The sequence below is a fragment of the Phoenix dactylifera genome, unplaced genomic scaffold, assembly GCF_009389715.1.
Source record: "Phoenix dactylifera cultivar Barhee BC4 unplaced genomic scaffold, palm_55x_up_171113_PBpolish2nd_filt_p 000112F, whole genome shotgun sequence".
In the NCBI taxonomy this organism is placed as follows: domain Eukaryota; kingdom Viridiplantae; phylum Streptophyta; class Magnoliopsida; order Arecales; family Arecaceae; genus Phoenix; species Phoenix dactylifera.
In genome coordinates, this window is record NW_024067684.1 from 1084054 (window position 1) to 1106621 (window position 22568).

Genomic DNA, 22568 nt, shown 5'->3' on the forward strand with positions numbered 1-22568 from the left:
GGGTCGGCCGCGCTCCTCGCGGCGTCTTTTCTTGGGGTTCTGCTCGGTTCCACCCCGCCTAACTGCCACGGCCTCTTCTGCCTTGGCATACTTCCGTGCCCGAGCGAACATTTCGGTGAGGTCCGTGGGGAAATTCTTCTCGATCGAGAAGAGGAATCTGTAGGACCGGGCTCCAGTCTTCAATGCTGACATAGCGATTGACTGGTCAAGCTCCCGGACCTCCCATGTTGCGGCGGTGAACCGGTCCAAGTACTCCTTGAAGGATTCTCCCTCCTTTTGTTTGATGTCAAGGAGGGAGTCAGATGTCCGCCGCTGGGGCTGGCTGGCGGCAAAGTTGCCAGCAAATTGTCTGCCGAGCTGCTCAAAGGAGGAGACAGTACTTGGCTTCAGCCCGGTGAACCAAAGCCGGGCTGGTCCTCGGAGTGTCGCCGGGAAAGCCTTGCACATCATGGCTTCCGAGGCTCCTTGTAGGGCCATTAAGACCCGGTAACTCTCCAGGTGGTCAAAGGGATCAGCCTTGCCGTTGTAGGGCTCCACCTGGGGCATCTTGAACCGTGGTGGGACCGGTTCATCTTCGATCTCCGGGGAGAAGGGAGACTTCGTAGTGAACTCGAAGTCGTTATCACGTCCTGATTTTCTCCCGTGGAGTGCCTGGATTTGGCGCTCCAACTTCTCGACCTTCTTGTCGAGTTCATCATTCTGGAGGATCGCTGCAGCGGTTCGTTCGAGCGCAGGTTGCCCTGGAACCGACTCAGCTTCTGAAGGCTGTGGCCAGCCTCCGTAGCCTCTGGCTGGGGTGCTCTCTCCAGAGGGAGGCCTGGACTTGGGAGTCCTGGCCTCGAAGGGGAAGTCCGCTTGTAGGAGGCTCCGGCTGAGCTGGAGCTGGAGGAGACGGTGCCGTTGGGATGCCCCTGGGTTGCAAGCTTTGGACAGCGGTAGCCAAGGCTTGCACTTGTTGCACCAGGGCATCAAACTACTCCGGCCGGACTTGAGGGGTTGACTCGGCCGAAGGTGGTGAGTTTCGGACGGAATGCTCAGGACTGGGTGGTGGACGTCGAGAGGCGTTGGAAGCCCCTTTGCTTCTTAGCTTCATGGCAGCGAACTCGGGCCCTTCCTCTAGCGCCAACTGTTGCTGGAAATTGGACCCGGGGGCCGCCGCGAAGCGGGGAAGGAGGAGCTCCGCTGCTACAGGGGGCGGACGGCGGTGCGCCGGCTGGCTGCGTCCTCTGCTGCGGGGGGGTGTGCAAGTCCTGCAAGGAAAACCGGTGGCCGGGCTCCCCGGCTCCGGCCCTCCGATGCCTAAGTCAGAGGGGACAAGTATGTGGAGAGAGCAGGGAAGAGAGTATATGGAGAAGACAACAAGAACATTTGGATAAGATAAAGAAGACGAAGAGGATGATGTCCTCAATTGCGTCTGTGCTTCCCGGCGGGTTCAGTCCCGGGGATCTGTCTCCGTTTTTTGTTCTTCTCTCCCCTCACTTGGTTCTCCCAGGTTCCCTTTTATAGGGGGGATTACGTTATCTGGGAGGTAACCGGGGGATTTGTCCCTGTCTGTGATAATTGGGCACGATTTGGCCCATTTATGGCGTAGTGGAGAACGGGGCCGAATCAGACCGGAACCAGGGAGTTGTCACGGTCGATCGGACCTGTTGGAGTGGTTGAACCGCCGGCCGTAGCGGGCCTGGGGTCTATGGATGGTAAGTGCATTTATTACCGAATGAACCGGCGGCCAGGTAGAGCCATACGCTCTGATGGTTCAGTGATCCGGAGATCGTCTTGGGCCGTGTTCATTAAATGCCTGAGTGTATCGGAGACTTGAGGGAGTCTCATGCATTAATGGCAGGTTGTGCCGAACGCCTGCGGAGATCTTATGCCTTGATGGCTTGGAGATAGTGGCAGGTCGCAAGCCGTAGGAGTTGTCAAGTCCCTTGGACTCTAGGCGGGGGTTGAACATTTGTGAAGGCATCGGTTCGGCAAGGGTGCCGAGCCGAGCTGGTCGCCCAATGGGGCGCCCTGTGGCGGGGCTGCTTGAGTACTCCTGGTCGGCGCCCTTTAGGCGAGCACCTTCTAGCAGAGCGCCTTGGCGCTGTCTTTGGTCGGCACTTTCTAACCGAGCAGCTTTGGGTGGGGCACCTCTTGGCGCGCGCTCTGGTCGACGCCCTCTAGTCGAGCGCCTTCCTGGTCGGCATCCTTTGGCCGAGCAGCTTTCCGGTCGGCACCCCTTGGCCGAGCAGCTTTCCGGTCGGCACTCCTTGGCCGAGCAGCTTTCCGGTCGGCGCTCTTCGGCCGAGCGCCTCCGTGGATGTATGACTTAGGGTTTTTTCCCCTAACAATTAGGATGGGTTTTTAGAAGAATATGGGCTGGGCAGGCCAACAGATCCGATTCCTGTGGAAAATTCAGTCAAATCCTGATGGATTTCCCAAATAGGCCTTTAATGTATTAACAATCCCGGGGCACCCTATGAATTAAATTAGGCAAGAAAACAAAGGAAAAAATACTAAACGAAACTACAGAGTGCTAAAGTAGAAATGAGAGGGGAAAACCTCAAATTATGAAATAACTTGTATAATTTTTGAAAATACTTATTCATAATATTCTCTATTCTACTTAAATGCAGATTGTTATTGAACTCTGAGAAAAACTTCAGAAACCCAAAGCATTTAATAAGAAAGTAGTATCTCTTGCCCCTATTCTCTTCCATGTAATAGCAGTAGACCCAAATCTAGAGCTGCATTATATTGTTCATTTTAAAAAAAACATGGCTGAAGCTTTGCTATTATTGGACCATGCTTGTTACTTGCATGTCAGTTTACTTGGTGGGTTTTATTTTTGTACACTCACCATTATATAGGAATTGCAGCAGTTATCCTTGTTTCTTCAGTTGGCACATCCAAATACAAAACTTCCTGTGATAATATTAAATCACCAGAGAAGAGAACTGATTCTAGTCATTCAAGTTTGTATTTAACTCCCCGCCAATTTAATTGTTGGACTTAGTATCATTATCGACATTAAAAGAAATCCTTTAGTTTTGTAGAAGTGATGAGCTCTTGAATCTGATAATGAATATAGAGACAATGCTTGTTTTATCATATATTTCTTAACTGGCTAAGCTGGATTAAGTGGTTACAAGTCTTATTCCTGAATCTGTTTTGGTGAACTGCATCTGCTTAATATTCCTGTTTATTTTTGCAGGGTAGGAACCTTTCGGTAGGGCTGGATTCCCTGTTTTAGAATCTGTGAGGGATTAAAAGTAAAAGATCTAATATGTACTCTGCAATTGTATAGCTGGCTAGAAGCTATTCGAAAGAGATATCAGAGATCTCAATTTGTTGTCCTTAACAGCAGATTTCCAGTATGCATAGCAACGACAATATTGGTCACACTGGCTGTTCTTGGTGAGTGTGGTGCTTGCGATTTTGCTTGCAAATTGCAAGTTGTCTCTCTTTTTCCCCCATCCAGATCTTATACTGATCTCACTAGTTCTAACATAGCTGATATTTTCTTGTTTGTTCAAGACGATATACTACAGGTTGGTGGATTAAATTATTTACCTTATGTTGGAACATGTCACAAAAAAGGCTTAATGAATTGTTAAATACAAATAATGTATATGCATTCTAAACATTTTATCGGTCTTCTTTCATAATGATATCATTATTCTAAATATTTTTTAAATGGTTTCTCCTTGAGATTATTTAACAAAAATAACCTTATCTTGGTCGGTCCCTCACACATTGGCAAAGCTGGCTACTGCATAAGTAGATTTCATGTGGAAAATATCCCTTATATTTTATAGTATTTTGTCTTTCTATGATTAATTTGATTAGTTTCCTTGCTTGTGCTCTCAAAACCCCATTTTGATGGATAGAGAAAGACAAATAGATTAGAGAGAGAAAGGGAGATATCCTCTCTCCACTTGTGCTACTATCAAATGCATCAAAGTTGGGAAGAAGAGCCTCAAAGTATAAGCAAGCCAACACCAACTTCATTCATCAACATTCAACATCAGAGATCTCCCATTTCATGTCATGATGTATGTCAAAGGAGATAAAAGAATAAATGCAACATGGATAGTTCTAGAGAGAGGAGAGAGTTGTTTTTATTTTTTTATTTTTTAGGAGAGACAGTACCAAATTAGTCCAGTGCATTTGAAATTTTAACATAAACTAGATCTCTCAAGGCTTGCTATCCTACTTGGGAAAAATACTGACAAAGGTTTAAGCACTGTTGCTAAATAACAGATTAGAAAGACACTGTATAGCTTTCAGTTTTCTTATATCCCCTCAAACTTGTCCTTCCCTCCCACCACCCCTCCACACCCCACTCCTTTTTTTTCGAACTTTGGCTTTCCCTCTCCTTCTTCCCCTCAATATTGGTCCTAATGGCCAGGGAACAAACAAAACCTAATGATCCAACTTAGAAACTTTCATACCTACAGGAGAACTCTTTGATTGACTAAGATCGAATTCTCTTTCCACAAGAAGCAATGCCCAAAGAAATCAAATGACCATGGTGTAGGCAATGATGTGCAAGGCAAGCATGACTAGAACCAAATGATGGCCTACCAACAAGAGGTGGGGCGAGGTTGGGCAAGGTGGCAGTCATCGGAAGGAGGGAGAGCAGTTGGCAAGGAGGGTAGGCAGAAATTAAGAAGAGGCCAAGAGGTAGGCTAGTGGTCTTAAAAAATTAAGAGGGGAGAACAATATTAGGGGAAAGAGTAGGCTAGCAATTGTCGGAATGAGAGGGGAAAGAACAGAGGGTAGAAGGAAGGTAGGATAGCCATTGGCAGGAATAAGAGAAGGGCATTGGCAGGGAGGGTAGGCTGAAATCAAGAAGGGGGGAAGTGGTGGCATCGAGGAGGGCAGTCTAGTAGCTGTATTACCTGGACACTTGTCTCCAACTCCAAAAATTCATGTTGAATACCTGCCCAAATTGGATATATGTCGGGAATGTAATACTTAATCTTTGTCTAAAGATTGGTTGGAGAGGTTGAACTCTTCCATCAGTGATTTTCATCCTTCATTTTGATATTGAAAGTGAGCATTTGTTCTTTTCAAAGATTGGTCAAGGATGAGGTCCATGAGTGTATTGGAATAACTTTGTAAAATGTTACTTTTCTTATCTATTTAAGTTAATTAGGAAGTTTAGGTGAGAAAACATGTTTGTTGGAGGACCTTAACAAACAATATCTTTTAATATCTTCTTTTCAATGTCATAAATAAATATTTGGATAAATATACAATTCAGCTCATTTTAGTTTTTACCCTACGTCTCACCATATTTCCTTTTTTTCCCCCTCTTTCTAAGTCAGGCACTTGGATATGCATGCAAATCTGATTCTCATGTATATGTTTGTGCAAAGTTGCCTAATGATGATTGGAAGTATGAGGGGAAGAGCGTGAATCGCTAGGAGGGCAGACCAGCGGTGTTTGAAGTCATGACATGCTGAGGCAAATGAATGGAGGAGGGCAAGGTTGTTTTCCAATTGGCATTGATATGGATCCACAGGGGCTTAGGGAGTGAGAGTTTAAGTTCCGGGGATGAATAGAGCTGGAGGTAAAAGGGTTATCTGATGTCGCAAAGGAAGGCACTTAGTTTGTGACTTACAAGGCCCTTGGAGAAAATATATGATGATGTGGCAAGTTTCTTACTTAGGAAGTCCACTGTGGGGAGGTGCAAACTTTAGGAAGATCATTTTGTTAGATTATTTTTGGGATGGAACTATTTGCTTAAATGTTTAGAAATACTTTTTCTTTAAAAAAATCCCTATTATTTTATTTGTGAAGGACATACATATTTATAAGAAAAAATCTGCAATTTGCAATATGCATTAAGTGCATATTTTAGGTCCTATTTGGTACCATTGCACTTTTTGGTTTTTAATTTGTAAAAACTAAAGTACGAAAACCGAACCAAAAACTTAATTAGTAAACTAGTTTCTTTTTTTTTTTTTGTTTTTTGAAAAACTCTTGATTTTGAGAATATGAAAACCATTAAAAATGGCCTTTCACTTTTTTTTTCCTGAAATGAAAAATATGTTCTATTTTACCCTAGCTGTTGCCACGACCACAACACCACCACCCCCTATGTCGCTAGTGCCACCACCACCACAATTGCTGCCATCAGCACCACCACCACCACTACAATTGCTGCCATCACCACCACCACCACCACCACCTACCCTACCATCGCTATTATTGTGACCACCACCACGGCCACAACCAACGCCATCACTATTACCGCTACCACCATTGCTTGTAATAATTTATTTTTTTAAAAAGCAATCAATTATACAAGCAAGATTTACTATACTGATCGGTACCGTACCATATCGGGCGTACTGTACTGTACCGGTACCAAATCGGTATGCTGTACCGTACCATGCCAATATTCAGTACACTGAATCTTATCGTGCTGTATCGTATATTAATACTATAGGAAGGTATTGGTACAAGGTCCAATACCGAAACAGCAAATCTTTGCCAAGCATGTTGATGTTTTCAAAATTTAGAAAGACCATAAAAAAAGTAAATTATCAGTTTTCATGTTTGTTAAAAACAAAAAGATTGGCAGTGATGTCAAATAATGTGTTAATAGAACACTTTCTGTTATTTAGAGTTTGTGCTACTTTTCATTTCACAAGAAGTTAATATAAGAAAGAACAATTCAACCTTTTGGCTGCTGAAAGTTTTTCGAGGCATGTTCATGAATATTATGTTTCTGAAGTCCAGGTGTAGCAGCTGTAATCTACATTTTTGAGCATTTTCTGAGTTAATGTTATGGCTATTATGATAAGAAACGACTATGCTTCAAATCACTAATCTTTATTCCTGGTATAGAGTAGTCATTGTTGGGTGCATGTGTAAATGGAGGATCATTGGGAGACTCAGAACTTGCAGATCACTGAGATGATGACAACAAAACCAACTTGCCATGTTGCGTTGCTGTTTGTTTCCTTCTGTTCAAAGACATTTTGGTTTCTAGCTGTTTTATGTATCGTACATCACAGTCAACTATACTGATTTTCATTTTGAAAGGCCCACCATTGATTGTCATCAGAAGCATTGGAGCCAAATGCTCTCGGAAGTCTTCCAGCCTAACTGTATATAGTACTATTTTGGAAGTCTTGTTCTATCACATGAGAGCTGATTCAGTGTGTATTTATCTAGTGAAATGTGAAGCATGTTAGGCTTATTTTAAATGATGTTTTAAATAAATTTGTTAAATTTTCTAATGGGTAGTTCTGACTATAATATATATATTTCCTTGCATAATTTCTGGCAGTCACCGGTGCATCAACTATCAGAAAATCCCAAATAAATTTATCTGTCGATCCTCCTTATGTGTCCCTTAGTTTCTATAGTTTCTTAATCCTGTAACAAATGTGGCTCAATTATCCAGGTGGGCCCTAAATTGGCATAAATTGGCGAGAAAGAGACATGTAGGCACTTTGGTTACTTCTCAAAAGTTTTGATTGTAGATTTTGAATATTTGGTGGAGTTGAGCTTATGGAGTAGTTATGGCTATCTTTTTTCCGATTTGGAAGAATACCACTTTACCAGCGTACACCTTTCAACTAATAAATCAATATTAGGTTGTCACTCAACGGAAAGAAACTATTTGCCAACTTTTATATGAAAGAAAAAAGGAAAACCCGTGGAAAATATTCTTTTAGTTTTCAAAATTTAATATTTCTGATTTAATGTAAATGTAATTCGACTATTATTATTATTTTTTTGTGCCTTTGTATCTTTTTTTTTTTTACCTCTCTTGCTGATGCTAACACTTGTATGTATGTCCAAATCTGACTCTCCTGTTTGTGTGTATGCAACATTGATGAAATATGTACAAGGCCATGATTATGGCATGAGTTTCCTGTTAATACCTGGTATGTTCTATGCAACTAAATATAAATTGTTTCTGACATATATAATAAAGCTATTTTAAAGTATTTCAATATCCATTTAAGGCATTCAGTTCTCACATTTTGGTGCTTTTATTGTGATTCATGAGTAAAAGAATTCTTGCATAATCTTGTGTTAATGACATAACTGTATTTGATACATCAGTGTTGCATTTAGGAATAATCTACAAGGAATTGATACATGTTAAGACATAATAACAGGGCTCAGAAAATTAGTCAAACCTATTTTTTCTCCATCTAGTACTTTTTCTTCTTTTTTAAAGTAAAGTCTAGTACCCAGATAAGGGAAATTTTTATTATATGTTTCAGTTGATAACTTGATATGGTGCATGAAAGAAGAACTTGCCGTATCAATTTATATGCCATATAAACATCATACCAGTTTTAACAAATGATAATTCCTTGCTAATAATTCTTGGAAGACAGACACTTCCTCCCTAGTGGTTTATTTATAATTTATGGTTTCTTCTCCAAAATGATATTCATCTTGGTGACTTGGGGTTATGCTCTATTTGTCATAATTTATTGTTATTGTTCCATATGATTTAAATTTCATTCTGACAAATTGTCTGATTATTATTCTTTTGAATTTTCTTCATGCCCTTTAACTGTATCTCTTTTCTTTTCAGGCTTCTTGGCATTTCATGCTGCTTGAATAGTATGTATTTTTGGTATTTTTCCCTTTTCCTCCTATACATGGTTATGGAAAATGTGATAGCATTGCATTCTGATCTCTCTGGCGGCCCCTAAGTGAGAGCTGGCATCTCTCATGTTTGGCGAGAAGAGCAGCCAGTCGCTCTTCGATGCCTGATCATGAAGGGAGCCGAACAGCAGTCCCAGACCTATCAACATAAATAGTTCCGGGCAGATGCTGCCGGCCATCAAGTTTCCAAGTATCCTTCTAACTTGGTGGGTTTCTTTTTTCATTATCTGGCATCATAATAGTTTGTATGTCTGCATCTGGATTTGGTCTCTTTCTTTTGTATGATAAAATGAAGGGGGATTCATAGTCCAAAGACACAGTGGGGCTGTTAGAACTATTGATTAGATAGAGTAATGAAACATTCGACAGTAACTATGTTTCTCCAATTTTCCTGTCATGCTGTTTTTTTCCAAGTGCTTTCATTTGAATGCTTCTTTGGAGCATATTATTGTCAAGAGTTATTGATGCAGTTATGTACTGTGTCTAACCTATACATCTTTTTTTAGTACCAAGGCTTTCTTTGTCTTGAGCATAGCTGTTTGTATCATTATACCGGCACTCGCCGGTCCGTTATATATCAGCCAATATAGACTGATGTATCCTGAGATTTCAGCTGATATGATATGAATAAATCACATCATATCTCGACAATGTTCCTAAGTATGAATTTATGCCTACTTTTTCCACATGATGATGTCTAATTGTCATGTGGAAAAAGTGGGCATAAATTCTAGTCGGCTCTTTGAACCTCAGTAGTTTGCCATCCTTAATTATAAGCAACAAGTTCAACGTGATGGTTTCGCAGTTCAACAACTGCTTCGGAATTTGGACTTTTTTGCACGTATGACCCTTTCTTTGACTAGAAAATTATAGATAAGAGCATGTTGAAGTCCAACATGATGAAAAAGCACAAATGATTAGTTTATTATATGCTCTTTATTATTTTTTTTTTTTGATACATTGGCGGCTCACACATGACGAGTGTGAAAACAGCCAACAAAATCAAAAAACAAAATACTGCGCAAAGGCATAGGCATAGCTCTGTGGTCTAGCTAGAAAAAATTTTCCGAGTGATGAGCCGCGAAGAAAGCAATTCAGTCTGCAACACCGTTCGTCTTTCGATATACGTATGTGGTCTAGTAGGAGTCAGCCTTCTTCAGTGCTCTGCAAATATTTTGAAGCAGTGGCTGGTCCTGAGCACCCCCATCCTCGGATATATGCTCCTCATCAAAGTATAAACATTGACATCTCCTTTTATCTGTCTAATTTTTGCGGGATGTTTATATTATGTCATGCACCAGCATGTAACATGATCTATGAAGGGAGACCAACAAATCATGGGTATCATATGTTAGACTGTGGACTTTTCCCCCCCCCCTCTCTTAATGAGCTTTGTTTACGTAACCTTCTTATGCTTTGAATTTTTTGCTGTTAGTATGTTTGAAACTTTCAAAGCTATAGAAAAAGGAGCAGTTCCCATGAAATGGTCGTAGTAATCTTTTATTCTTGTCTTTACGTAAGTAAAAATTTCTATCATTCTATTGGCAAGCTCACCTTTTTGGGAAGATAAAAAAGAATATAGCTCTAAATATACATTTGCCCGTCAATAGATTAGTACGCTTGTTGCTGGATATCTCTCCCTCTTTTTTATTTCTTTTCTTTTCTTGTTTGGTAAAAGATGACACACTAATTGACAAGACGCTCATTTGATGTGTCCACCGATGCTGCAAGTTGATATGTTTGATTGTTTCTTACTTATTCCTGTCTACTCATTACTAATTTAATATCAATTGATGGTACATTTGATGATGTACATGGTTCCATGTACCCATCAACCTGCTTGCCAATAAGCTTGAAACCTAGAAGCGAGGTCACTTTCAATCAATGAACCGAGCTGATCAAGCTTGGTTCAACCAAGCTTGGTTTGAAATTAATTTCGAGCTTGAAAGTACGAATGAAGTTGATGAAGCTTAATTGATCAGCATTGAAATCCTAATTAAACGTGGAATCAATTCAAGCTTGAAACAATCTTAATATCGTGAATAATTGGATTTAAGATCCAACGACCATTATTGGGGACTTGCTTACACTTGAGTGGAGGTCATTGGAGGTCCAAATTGATGTGTCTAGTCAGCTTTACACTTGATAACAAAGGTTCCAAATCGATCGTATAATTTGGATATCCCAAACATATATATTAAGTAATTAAAAAAATATTTAATTTAATTTTATTTAGACTGCCTAAATTTTTGACCATTTGATGCGTAGGTTAGGAGTCTTTGAGCTATAGCCTAATCTAGCTGAGGCTGATTGAGCCTGGTGTATCTTGGCTCATTGCAAATTAATAGCAAGCTTAGATTGCTGGTTGAAGCGTAGCTTATTTAACTTTAAATCCTTTGTTTTATTCCATATTTTCAATCTAATTCTTTTGTTTCTTTCAAACCTTTGCTTTTCTTAATTTTTTGTTCTTCAATTTTCTTTTTTTTTCATTTTCAAATGAAAATATTTAGTTACTTCTCATTGCTAAATATTTAATTAACTGATATTGTTGATCTTGCATGTGACATATACAAGTTAGAGAATGATGGACTATTATGCTAGAATCCAACTTCAAGATTGGATTTGAAAGTCTTGCTGTTGACTGGGATTTTTAAAGGAGGACCTTGTCATTTAGGTACTGCCATATAGCAGCCTAAACTTCAACATGCATATATAGTCAATGATTGGTACTGATGGTGCAATACCACTTGCCAACAATAAAAAGAATCATATGATAGACATCGCAAATGTCCATAATTTGACAATCAAACTCTAACCTAAAAATCAAGCTTAGGTTTCAAGTCTCGAGTAATTAACAAATATATATATATATATATATATATATATATATATATATATATATATATATATATATATATATATATATATATATATATATATATATATTCATTCCCCTTAACCTACATCATATTGGTGGCTCTTCTTGGAGAAAAGATTGAAGTGAGACCAGACTAATAACTCTTGCAGCATCATATTGTTAAATAAGATTCAAAATAATGTTCTGTTAAATATAAATTAAATTTACAAAATCATTTTAAAAAAACAAATATCGGTCAAATAAATATTGGCTCCGTTTGGCAGAACTGTTGGCAGTAGAACTTTTAGAAATAGAAATTTTCGAAGTAGAGACTTTTGAAGTAGAGCCTTTATAAAAAGCTATTTATTATTTGGTAACTATATTTCTAAAGTACCGTAAAATTTTAATATGTATTTAGCAACCGAAAGTAATTTTGGTATTATAAAATGACCATAAAGGACATTGCATACTATTATACAATAGAGCATAATAAAATATAATATGTATTAATATATAAATATATGACATAGTATGACATTACTATAATTTAATATAATATTATTCTAATATAGTTAATATAATATTTTATACTATAGCATAATAATATAACATAATTTGATATTATATAACATAACATATAAATGTATTATGATATAATGTAATATAATATTATATTTATAGTATAATATAATATCTTGATATAAAATATTATAATTGTTATTATTATATATTAAAATTTTAGTAATATAATATTTTTAGGAACTAATTTTTGGAAAAAAATTATAGAGGCACACAATCATACTTGCAAAATGAGGTTTTACGATTCTTTTCTTTCCATTGTTTTTCTTGTTCAAAATGATGAATAATAAATAGAGGAAAGAAATAATACCTGAATCACATGGCAAGAGAGAAAGCAAAGGCCAATTAGGGTTCTTTTGTTTGTTGGGGCTCTTGCAGATTTCTATCTTCATGCATTATGATATAAAGGAACACTTTCTGTAATTATATAATTTTATCATGAAGATTTTGGTCTAAAAAAAAATTATAAATATAAAACAGCTTCTCAATATGTGCTAAAAGATCCTCTACCACGTAGACGTTTCAGCTTTCTAGCAAAGCTAAAACAGCTTTCCGGTAAAGCTAAAATAACATTCTGATTTTTTTTACCAAACACCTATATTCTATTCAAAAGTACTTTTGAAGAAGTAGAAAGTAAGTACTTTCTGGCTCATCAAAACTCTACCAAACAGGTTTCTTGCAGCATCATATTGTTGAATAAGATTCCAAAAAACTTTTTGTTAAATATAAATTAAATTTACAAAAATGTTTTAAAAAAATAAATATCAATCAAACTCGAAGCAAATGGGAGGCCATGAGTCCATCCGAGCGAGGCCAAGTCCAAGACGGTTGGCGCTTAAAATGCTTGAGTTAAATCACAATCCCAATTAAAACGTGCTAGCTAATTATTATGCGACACTATTGTATATAGTTTATAAACCAATACATGTGAACTCCTCCCTCCTAAGACCTGATACATCATCTTGGTACATCCTGAACTAACCTCATCTATGAGTCACAGTATATATCCTCTCTGAAACACCTGTGACCACCTGATTGGCTCGGTTCCGGGGCAAAGTCAGAAATATGTCCTGCCACTGACCTAATGACGGAATGCGTCTAATTTTTATTTTCTTGACAAATATCCCCTTTTTCTCCCGCTGTTATCTCTGATTGGAGCCCAAGATAGCCACGTGACAGCACATGGTTGGTTGCCCTCAATTAACTCGTCATCAATAATCCATTAAATAAAGGAGTCACACTAAATCAGTTTGTTCATGCCCTAGAGCCACCTTTCCTGTAAGGCTATCTATTTCAAAAACATAAAGCTCTTCTGCCAAAATATAATGTAGTGTTAGGTGACCCAAATGAAATCACTGATCTTCGATGACCTAAAATTATCATATTTAGTATCCTATGTTTCGGTGATTAAAGATTCTCAAGTATCTACGAGTAACCATATTTTATGAGAATCTAAGATCATTAACCACATAATACCAAAAATATCCTCAATATATCCCATAAAAATAAATTATAATAAAATTTTAATATATTTAGAAAAATATTTTATTAGTTCTATAAATTATTAATCCTACAAAGATATATTAATTGTTATTATAGAATTAATATTTTTATTTGTACTAATAATATACTATTTTTAATACTAATATTTATTTAGATTAGGATAATGAGGGAAATAAAAGTAATACATTAAATAATTTCATCACATAAATATAAAGTAAATAATATATCTTTACTATAATTTAAAATTATTACCGAATAATAATATATTATATTATAATATATAATATTATATATATAATATTGATATAATATATTAATAGTATATTGATATACTATTTTTTTACTGAATTAAACAGTATTTTAGCCTCCAAATTTTAGCTCAAAATTACTGTATTTAAATAATTTTAAAGGCTACTGCTCTATAGAATTATTATAATGCAACTAAATACGGTGGTTTTTATCGTTGTAATTTTTAATCTTGGTATAAGTACAAAGATTTTTTTATTTTTTTTGGGAAATCAACTGAGCCGCCCACCGTTTTGTATTCTTTCGTCCATCTCTCCCGGTTTCTCCACTTTCTTTTTCCGCCCGGATCTCTCGCTCAAAAAGTAGCCACCGGGGTGGTGCGACCCATCAGAGTCCCCTCGTGCTATAAATACAACTCCGGTTCTCTTCCACGCCGCTTCGGGACTAGGGCATTTTCCGCTGTCGCCCCGCTTTTCCTTTGCTGTCTCCGCCCTACCCTCTCCCCGGATCTCTCCCCCTCTTCCGATCGAGGTATAGATCTCCTTCCTCCTGATCCTTTCTCTAGATTTCTTATTTCTGATACTGATCGATCGCTTCCCTCTTTCCGTTTCGTTTATCGTGTTTTTTTCTAGATCTCCTTAATTTTTGTCGATCTTCTTTCCTTTATTCCTTTTGTTCTGTAATTTATTGGATGTCTATTCTTTTTCCCTGTAATTAATTTTTTTTATTGTCTGGACTCTGATTTGATGAATATATCAATATATTGGTGGTGATTGTAAGCTGTGTGGTGTAGGTATAGGCTCTTTTAAATTTAGAACACATTTAATCCAACCATCTCGTGTTTTTTTTTTGGTGTTCTTTATCGCCAGCGTCGCTCAGGGTTTGTTTATGTGGAGAATTTGATTCTGGTTGTGATGGTTTACAGGACTGTCCAGGGTCAATAATCATGTGCAATCTTCTTATGTATATGCGGGATCATTGGTATGAATTTTGCGATTTTTCGTATACAAAACTCTAGGATGTTGCGTCGTAGACTGTTATATCGGTCTTGCTTTGCAAACAAGGGTGGGATTTTGATATTGGGAGAGAAATAGAAGATGATGGTTATAGAACTATTTTCTTCTGATCTAGTGGTAGTATTGGATTTCAGATAATATTTTTGAATTGGACGTATGAGCTAAGCTACTGGAGAGGGTCGTGAAATGAATACACCAAGCTTTCGATCATGGTACTCAAGTTTGGTTTTAATTGGATATCATAGGAGAAGAGTTTCATTATTTTGCAGTTCCTAGATAGATTTGATTGCAATATTGAGGACATTGGTGGTGTTGAGAACAGATTATTCTCTAAATTGAATATTTTAGCCTTGAATATTCCATTTCACACATCTTAGTTTAAGTTTGACAGTATGTTTTATGGTGTGTTTGTTATGTTTGCTGTGGTTGAGGAATCAGCTTGGCCTATGACCCTTCATCTGATAGTTTCTTTTGTCCTTTTACTTTGTGAGCCTTTTTTTAACAATAAGATAAATAATAGGTACTTTATATTTATGGCCTTCCTATGAAATTTTGTCACAATTTTTCATGATATTCATATGTAAGTTGCTGGCCGATCTTTGGCCCGAGGCCTGGAAGCAATAATCTTTTCCCCCCAACAATGGAGGTTCGAGTGAAGGGTAAGGAGATACATGCTTGCCTTTCTCATAAAACTCCAGAAAATTAATCTGCCTTTTCATGAGAACAAAATATTGACCTCCATTTTGTTTCTCTATGAAATTCATGCGGCATATATTAGTCTATTGTCATAGATTGGCTTTTGTCAGGATCATTTGAGAATTCAATTAGCAATTACTTACAGTGTAGCAGAAATGTTAGAAAATCCTTCCAGTTAATATTGCAGTCTTAGCTTATCCTCAAAATGTCCTGTCAGGACCGCTTTAATTTCTTAGCCCGTGGCAATAACATAATTATTGTGTTTGGCATAAACATAGTTGCTAATTTTTTATGCTTAGTAAATTTCTGTTTGAATATCAGCTATTATTAAGCATATATATATACAAAGATTATATGTTGTGTTTTATCTACTACTATACATTTTTTATCATATTATACAAAGTCTTGCATTTTCAACATCTTCTATACTCGTATGCTTGAAATGTGCTGCATTTGGTAAAATTACATTGAAATTCAGACCTAATAATGTATCTACAAATTTCTTAGATCATCTGTTGCATATGCTCATCATACGCTTAAAATAAGTAGTAAATTGAGTCCTTGTGCAAGACTTTGTTATTGCTACTAATCCCAAATCAGATTGTTATTTGTGTATCACATAGACTCCACCTATGAAATGATTAGATGCTTATTGTTGATAATTATCTTTATCCTTCTTCCTTTTTTAGAATCTACAGGTGACAAAATGGCAACTGTTACCATCCCTACTTCTTGCTTGGTCAAAAGCAGCATCAGAAGCCAGAGCCCTGTTATGCTGATGAAGAGCCCATCCTCGCTGAGCTCCGTAAAGTGCATCTCAAAGGCGTCCAGTCTGAAGATATCTAACCGCTTCAGGGCAGCTGCAATGGCTGTCTACAAGGTGAAGCTCGTCGGGCCAGAGGGGCAGGAGCATGAATTTGAAGCTCCAGATGACACTTACATTCTGGATGCAGCTGAGACGGCCGGAGTGGAGCTGCCTTATTCATGCCGGGCTGGGGCATGCTCGACTTGTGCTGGCCGCATGGAGTCTGGTAAAGTCGACCAGTCAGATGGATCCTTCCTTGACGATGCACAGATGGAAAATGGCTATGTCCTGACATGCATCTCCTATCCGAGGGCAGACTGTGTCATTCACACTCACAAGGAAAGTGAGCTCTATTGATCACCAGAATGTGCTTGGGCTTATGTTTGAAATGTATCAGGACCCACATGTTTCTGGGTTTGGATTTTGTTGCCTAGAAGGTTCTGTTGTTGCAGAAAATGGTTATTGAACTTCCTCATCTGTCAGCTGTTTAAGATTTATATTCAATGTCAAATTTTTGCTCAGACTTACATGAATGTGGTTGTTGTGGAGCATGTCAAGTATCTGAGAACACCCAACTAAATCCGGCCAAGTATGGTCTATGGTTGCATGACTTTTATGTCATAGAAAGTTATCAATCTTAGCAGCAAAACAAAACCAAGTAGGTAATTGTGTGTGGAAGTTTTTCTAATTTCTTTTTCCTAAACTAAATCAGGGAATGCATAAATTTGAGCTTGAGCCCATTGCTTGTAGCCTTAAGACTGTTAAAGTAGTTTTTCGTGTACCTGTGCCCTTAATCACATGCCGTTCTGTTCGGCAATTCTTTTCATATACTTGTGATCTCTATCATGCATCTACTTTCTTGTGCCCGCTTCTCTTTGTGGAATTATAGAGGAGCAAACTCTTCCAACTTATTGTGGCATTTTTGAGTTGTTTAAAATTCTGGTAGAATTGTGAGGTTTCATTTTCTATGATTTTGAGTTGTATCTTGGATTTCTTTGTAAAGGAGACTGGGATGTTAACGGCTATTTTCCACCGGTGAAGAGCTCGGCGAGGTCGTTGTCGGTCAAGGCAAGGAGGCGCACCGGCATCGTGTCGAGCCGCCCGGTTTCCGGTGGGGGCACGACGGCTGGGGTCTCGCGGACAGCCCGGTGACTCAGAGGGGCCCTCGATTTTTCTTCACTAATGGTTCTCTTCCTTGCAGGGCGTCTTTCTCCTTGTCGGGCGTCTTCCTCCTTGCAGGGCGGCAACCCATAGACTGGAAGAGGAAGCAGTCGGTGGGGAAAGAAATGGAGGGTGTGGTGAGAGGCAACGGTAAGACTAACACTACTGGAGGAACTCATAGCGGCGGTCGTGGGGAGAACTTCGGCGCATGGTCGAGGCCGGGGCCGTGGGTGACTCAATGGCCCACGGCCGCGGAGGTGAAGCGGCTGAGCCGCCGTTTTCCGGAAGTTCTGACACTACCGGAGGAACCCATAGCGGCGGCTCGGCTGGAGTGGGACGGGCGGGCAGCTGTGGTTCGCAGCCTTGGCCGTCGCGTTCCGGCGGAATAGGCGGCCAAGGATGTGGCTGCCCGGGCCAAGTTAAAGGAGGTGGTGGTCGTCCCATTAGCGGACGACTACCTGGCTCTGCATTTCCGGTCGACGGCGGACCGGGACCGAGCCCTTAACGAGGGACCGCGGGTGGTGGTGGGGCAGCTCCTCACCATGGCCCCTTGGGTCCCAGATTTTGGTCCAGGAGAGGATGCCGTGACAACGGTGATGATGTGGCTTCGCCTTCCTCGCCTGCCGCTGGAGTATTGGTCGATGTCGACTATCCTCGACATCACAGCCTGGGCAAGCCGGCCAATTACGGTGGATGGGGTCACCGAGCAGCAACGGGCGATGGGGTTCCCTCGAGTGAAGGTGGCAGTCGACGCCACTGCACCCCTTTATACCGGGGGTCCTGATCCAGGGGAAGACGAAGGTGCGATGGCAGCCCTTCGTCTTCGAAAATGTGCCAGACCTTTGCCCCTGGTGCGGGCAGATGGGTTACTTGGAGGCGGCGTGCCATTTTCCGGTGACCCCCTGACCGAAGGAGGGCCAACCCTCGGTGGTGGTGGACTCGGGGGGTGGGCTTGATTCGTTGCCTCCCGGTGCCGGGGTGGAGACCCAAGGGCCAGTTTATGGCCCTTGGATGGTGGCGACACGGCGGTGACCCCCGCCGCGAGAAAATCGACCGCTGCGGCCGAGGGAGACGACCGGGCCCGAACTAGGGCCTGAGTCGGCCTCGACTCGGCCGCCATCTCTGGCGGCTCGCTCGGAGACGACCGGGCCTGATCCGGGGCTTGAGTCGTCCCAAGCCCGGCCAACATCGCCGGCTGCTCGCCCGACCCTTCCGGTGTCCCCCGCGGACACTGACGGCTGGCAAAAGTCGGCGAAAGTCGCCCGTCGCCGATCGCTGCGGGCTGATGGGGGGAACGGTCTGCACTCGGAAACCCTCGCCCCTCTCTGGGTTGACTCGGTCGACGAGGCCGAGTCGGGGGACTCGGAGCCAAGCGCAGGTCGCGAGTTGAGGGGGGGGGGGGTGAGTCCAGATCCCAATCGGGCTGACCCGGGGCCCAGCGAACCGAGCGAAGCCCGCGCCCACACCAACAAGCGACCCAGGCTGCCCGCGGGCCTCGGCAGGGTGGCCCAAGCGGTTACTGCTGGGCCGGCCCAGCGCGTCCGGCCCTTCAAGGCCCAGCGTGAGGCACGTGGGTCGGCGGTCGCGGCCGAAGGCGCGCGGCGCGCAGCGCGCGCCGTGGTCAAGCTGCGCACTCGGGGCGCACGGGCTGCGAGGGAGCCTAGTCAAGCGCGCGCGCTACGCGGGCCCAGTCGAGCGCGCGGGCTGCGAGGGAGCCCAGCCACGCTTTCGCTACGTGGGCCCAGCCGGGGCTGCGGGGGGATGGTATAACAGGGCCGCGGGCCCTGGTTCAGAAGCAGCGAGCCCAGACCTTGGGGGGCCCACCGGCCCAGCCCGTGGGGGGCCACAAGCCCAGTCAGCCTCGGGTCTGGAGGCCCAGGTCGAGCGGGACTTGCAGGCCCAGGGAGATTTGATCTTGGACCTCGGGGCGTCAGCATGCCCTTTCCAGTATAGACCACCTTGTCAGGGACTGGATTTAGAGCGGGGGACCCCCCCTGCCTGTAGGTCAAACCCTCCTCACGCGGAACATGTTGGGAGAGCTACGGCCATGGGACATGCATGAGAGCCTTGGGAGAGGCCTAGATGGGGTCTTCCGGTTTGGCTCTCCGACCTTAGCCTTGGGTGAGCAGTTGGAGGCTGCCCTCGGTGGGTGCGAGGCCGGGGCCATCTTGGGTCGCACTTGGAGGAGGGTCCGGCCGAGCCATTGACGCCACGAGAGGGTGTGGTAGGGGTGCCGCCAGGAGGGGCGCCCCGTGAGGGACTCACGCACGCAGGTGACAGTGGCGATTGCTCTATGGGCAGAGCTATGGCTAGCAGGGCAGATTGGGATCACCCAGCTATCGTACAAGGCGTCAGGGCGGCAGTCATGTGTGTTGCATCCGGTGTATGCGATGAGGTTGAGCAGCAGGGCGGCCTAGGCCGCCAGTCTGAGGCCCAGGGGAGGATGAGTCTGAGGCCGACCACACGGATTATGATCCATAAAGATTCTAGCCTGAAATTGTAGGGGGCGGCCAAGCCGTCTTTCATGTCTTTCTTTAAGCGGCTAGTGCAGGTCCACTGTCCATAGATTTGTTTTCTTTGTAAGACACGATTATATGGCGATGGGCTCGGCCGATTGAGGCAGTGCCTGGGGAGGGACTAGGTGACCTATGCAATCGATTCCTAGGGGCTATCTGGTAGCCTTTTGGTCCTGTGGAGGCGAGGGGTGGCGACGATTGATGTTTTCCACAACTGCTCTCAATAGGTAGTTATGATTGTATTGGAACCTGACGCTGATCCGTGGGTGCTGTGCGGTGTGTACGCAAGCACGGATCACAGGGTTGGGAGAGCCCTCTGGCAGGAGATCACCAACCTGGTCGCCCAGGGTATCCTGACGGTGATAGTTGGTGACTTCAATTGTATCCAGAGTGCGAGTGAGAAAAGGGGAGTTGCAGTATTCACGGATAGAGTGGACAGGAGGGAATTTCGCTTGCGAAACAGCTTGGTGGACTTAGGTTTCTCGGGATCACGGTTTACCTGGTGCAACAATCAATCCGGCAGTGCTAGGGTTTGGGAGCGATTAGATAAGGCCTTTGCGTCCCCAGACTGGATCCTTCGATTCCCTACCTATCGAGTGAGTCATTTACCCCGGATTGCATCAGACCACTGTCCCTTGCTGATCTCTACTTCATTGGGACCTTGTCATCATAGCTCCTTCCGCTTTTAGAAGGTTTGGCTATCGTACCTCCAGTCTTGGGATATTGTCCGCGATGCGTGGCATGTCCTGGTTTGGGGGGATGCAATGCAATGGGTCTCGCGCAAATTCGAGATGACCAAGAGGCAGCTTTGCCGTTGTAATCGCGAGGTCGTGGGCAACATTTTTCGGAGATTGGAGGGGGTGGAGACTGCGATTGCTGAATTGCAATGGAAAGAAGACCTAGGAGGCGAGCTCCCAGTGGATGACATGGTCGACCTTCGGGGGCTTCTAGCGACCCACCACTCATTAATACGGCAGCATGAGATCTTCTGGCGATAGAAATCTCGGGTCCAGTGGGTAAGCGAGGATGATCGTAATACTAGATTCTTTCATTGGACGACGGTTATCTAGAGACAGCGAAGCATGATCCACTCATTGCGAGATGGGTCTGGCCACCGGGTGGAGGATGAGCCTGCCGTCAGTTAGGTCTTACTTAATTTTTTCCACGCCAGATGGACGGAGGATGGAGACTCTGATGATGGTGACCACCTTCCGAGGGTAGATGTGGGTATTGATGATGACGAGAATACGACTATGGTCTGGCCGGTATCGGCACAGGAGGTGCAGGAGGTAGTTTGGGCTCTGGCAGCAGATAAGGCCCCGGGACCTAACGGGTTTCCCCCTTTCTTTTTTCGAAAGTACTGGGGTATCATTCGGGGAGCGGTGGTTGAGGCTGTGCAGTGTTTCTTCACCCAGGAAGCCATGCCTGAGGATTGGAAGGCCACCTTCATCACGCTCATTCCGAAGCGTCAGGAGGCGGTAGAGCCTGGTCACTTTAGGCCCATTAGTTTGTGCACAACCTTCTACAAGGTTGTGGCAAGAATAATGGTGGGCAGGATGAAGCCCCTATTGCCGGGCATCATCAGCCAAGAGCAGGGGCTTTTGTAGCTGGGAGGAACATCTCCCACAATGTTATGTTGGCCTAGGAGATGATGTGGAATCTTCAGCGAGCACCAAAACGAACGTAGCTTGATGGCAGTCAAGCTGGATATGGAGAGGGCTTCTGACAGTATCAGGTGGAGCTTTCTTCGGCGGGCACTCGAGGCTTACGGCTTCCACAGGCGGTAGATTGGAAGGGTCCTGGGGTGTGTCTGGGGGCCAAAATTCTCTATCTTGGTCAACGGCACACCGTTAGCTTTCTTCTAGTCCACCATGGGGCTGCGTCAAGGATGTCCCTTATCCTCTTACTTATGCATTATCCGTTTTGACATCTTGTCCCATGCTTTGCAGGGTGTGTGCACCAGCCGGGAGCTGGAGGCCTATGTTCCAGCACCAGGGGCTGGACCTATTTCTTACTTGCTCTTTGCTGACGATTGTCTTTTCCTGACTAGGGCGCGAGTTTTTGATGCACGGGTCCAGCCCTAGCACAGAGAGCAGAGTCAGACAAGAGATCCGAAGGATTCTGCAGATACCAGAGCAGGAGGGAGCACTGGTCTACTTAGTAGTCCCTATCACAGGCCGGAGACTATGGGTGATAGAGTGCTCGGGGTTGGTACAGCGGGTCTAGAGCAGGTTGGAGGGATGGAGAGCGTCATCTCTATCCATGATGGAGAGACTGACACTAGTCAGATCGGTGTTAGGGTCAATACGGTATATCTCATGGCCAACACTGTGGTACCAAAGACGACTCTGTTGAGGATTGAGCGTCTTCTCCGGAGCTTCTTGTGGGGGTCTCATGGTGGAGGCCATAGGGTACATCTGGTGGCCTGGGAGCATGTCTGCCTTCCTATTAGCGAGGGCGGTCTGGGAGTGCAGTCCCTCCTGGAGAGGTGTGAGGCTTTTATTGCTCGGCACGCAGCTCGGTTCTTGTTGGAGCCACACGGGCTCTAGAGTCGGGTG

General features: G+C 43.0%; 1 protein-coding gene across 2 annotated transcripts; it reads left to right on the forward strand.

Annotated features, from left to right (window-relative positions):
• Positions 1-14149: 14149 nt before the first annotated feature.
• LOC103718003 (ferredoxin, root R-B1) lies at positions 14150-16866 on the forward strand. 2 transcript variants are annotated; one of them, XM_026808816.2, is made up of 2 exons: positions 14150-14347; positions 16227-16866. In XM_026808816.2, exon 2 carries the CDS (start codon positions 16235-16237, stop codon positions 16688-16690), a length of 456 nt encoding a protein of 151 aa, XP_026664617.2. In that variant the 5' UTR covers positions 14150-14347; positions 16227-16234; the 3' UTR covers positions 16691-16866. The 2 variants fall into 2 exon arrangements, with proteins under 2 accessions (XP_026664617.2, XP_008804846.2); XM_008806624.4 differs by having other exon boundaries at positions 14158-14347; positions 16218-16866.
• The last annotated feature ends 5702 nt before the right edge of the window (positions 16867-22568 follow it).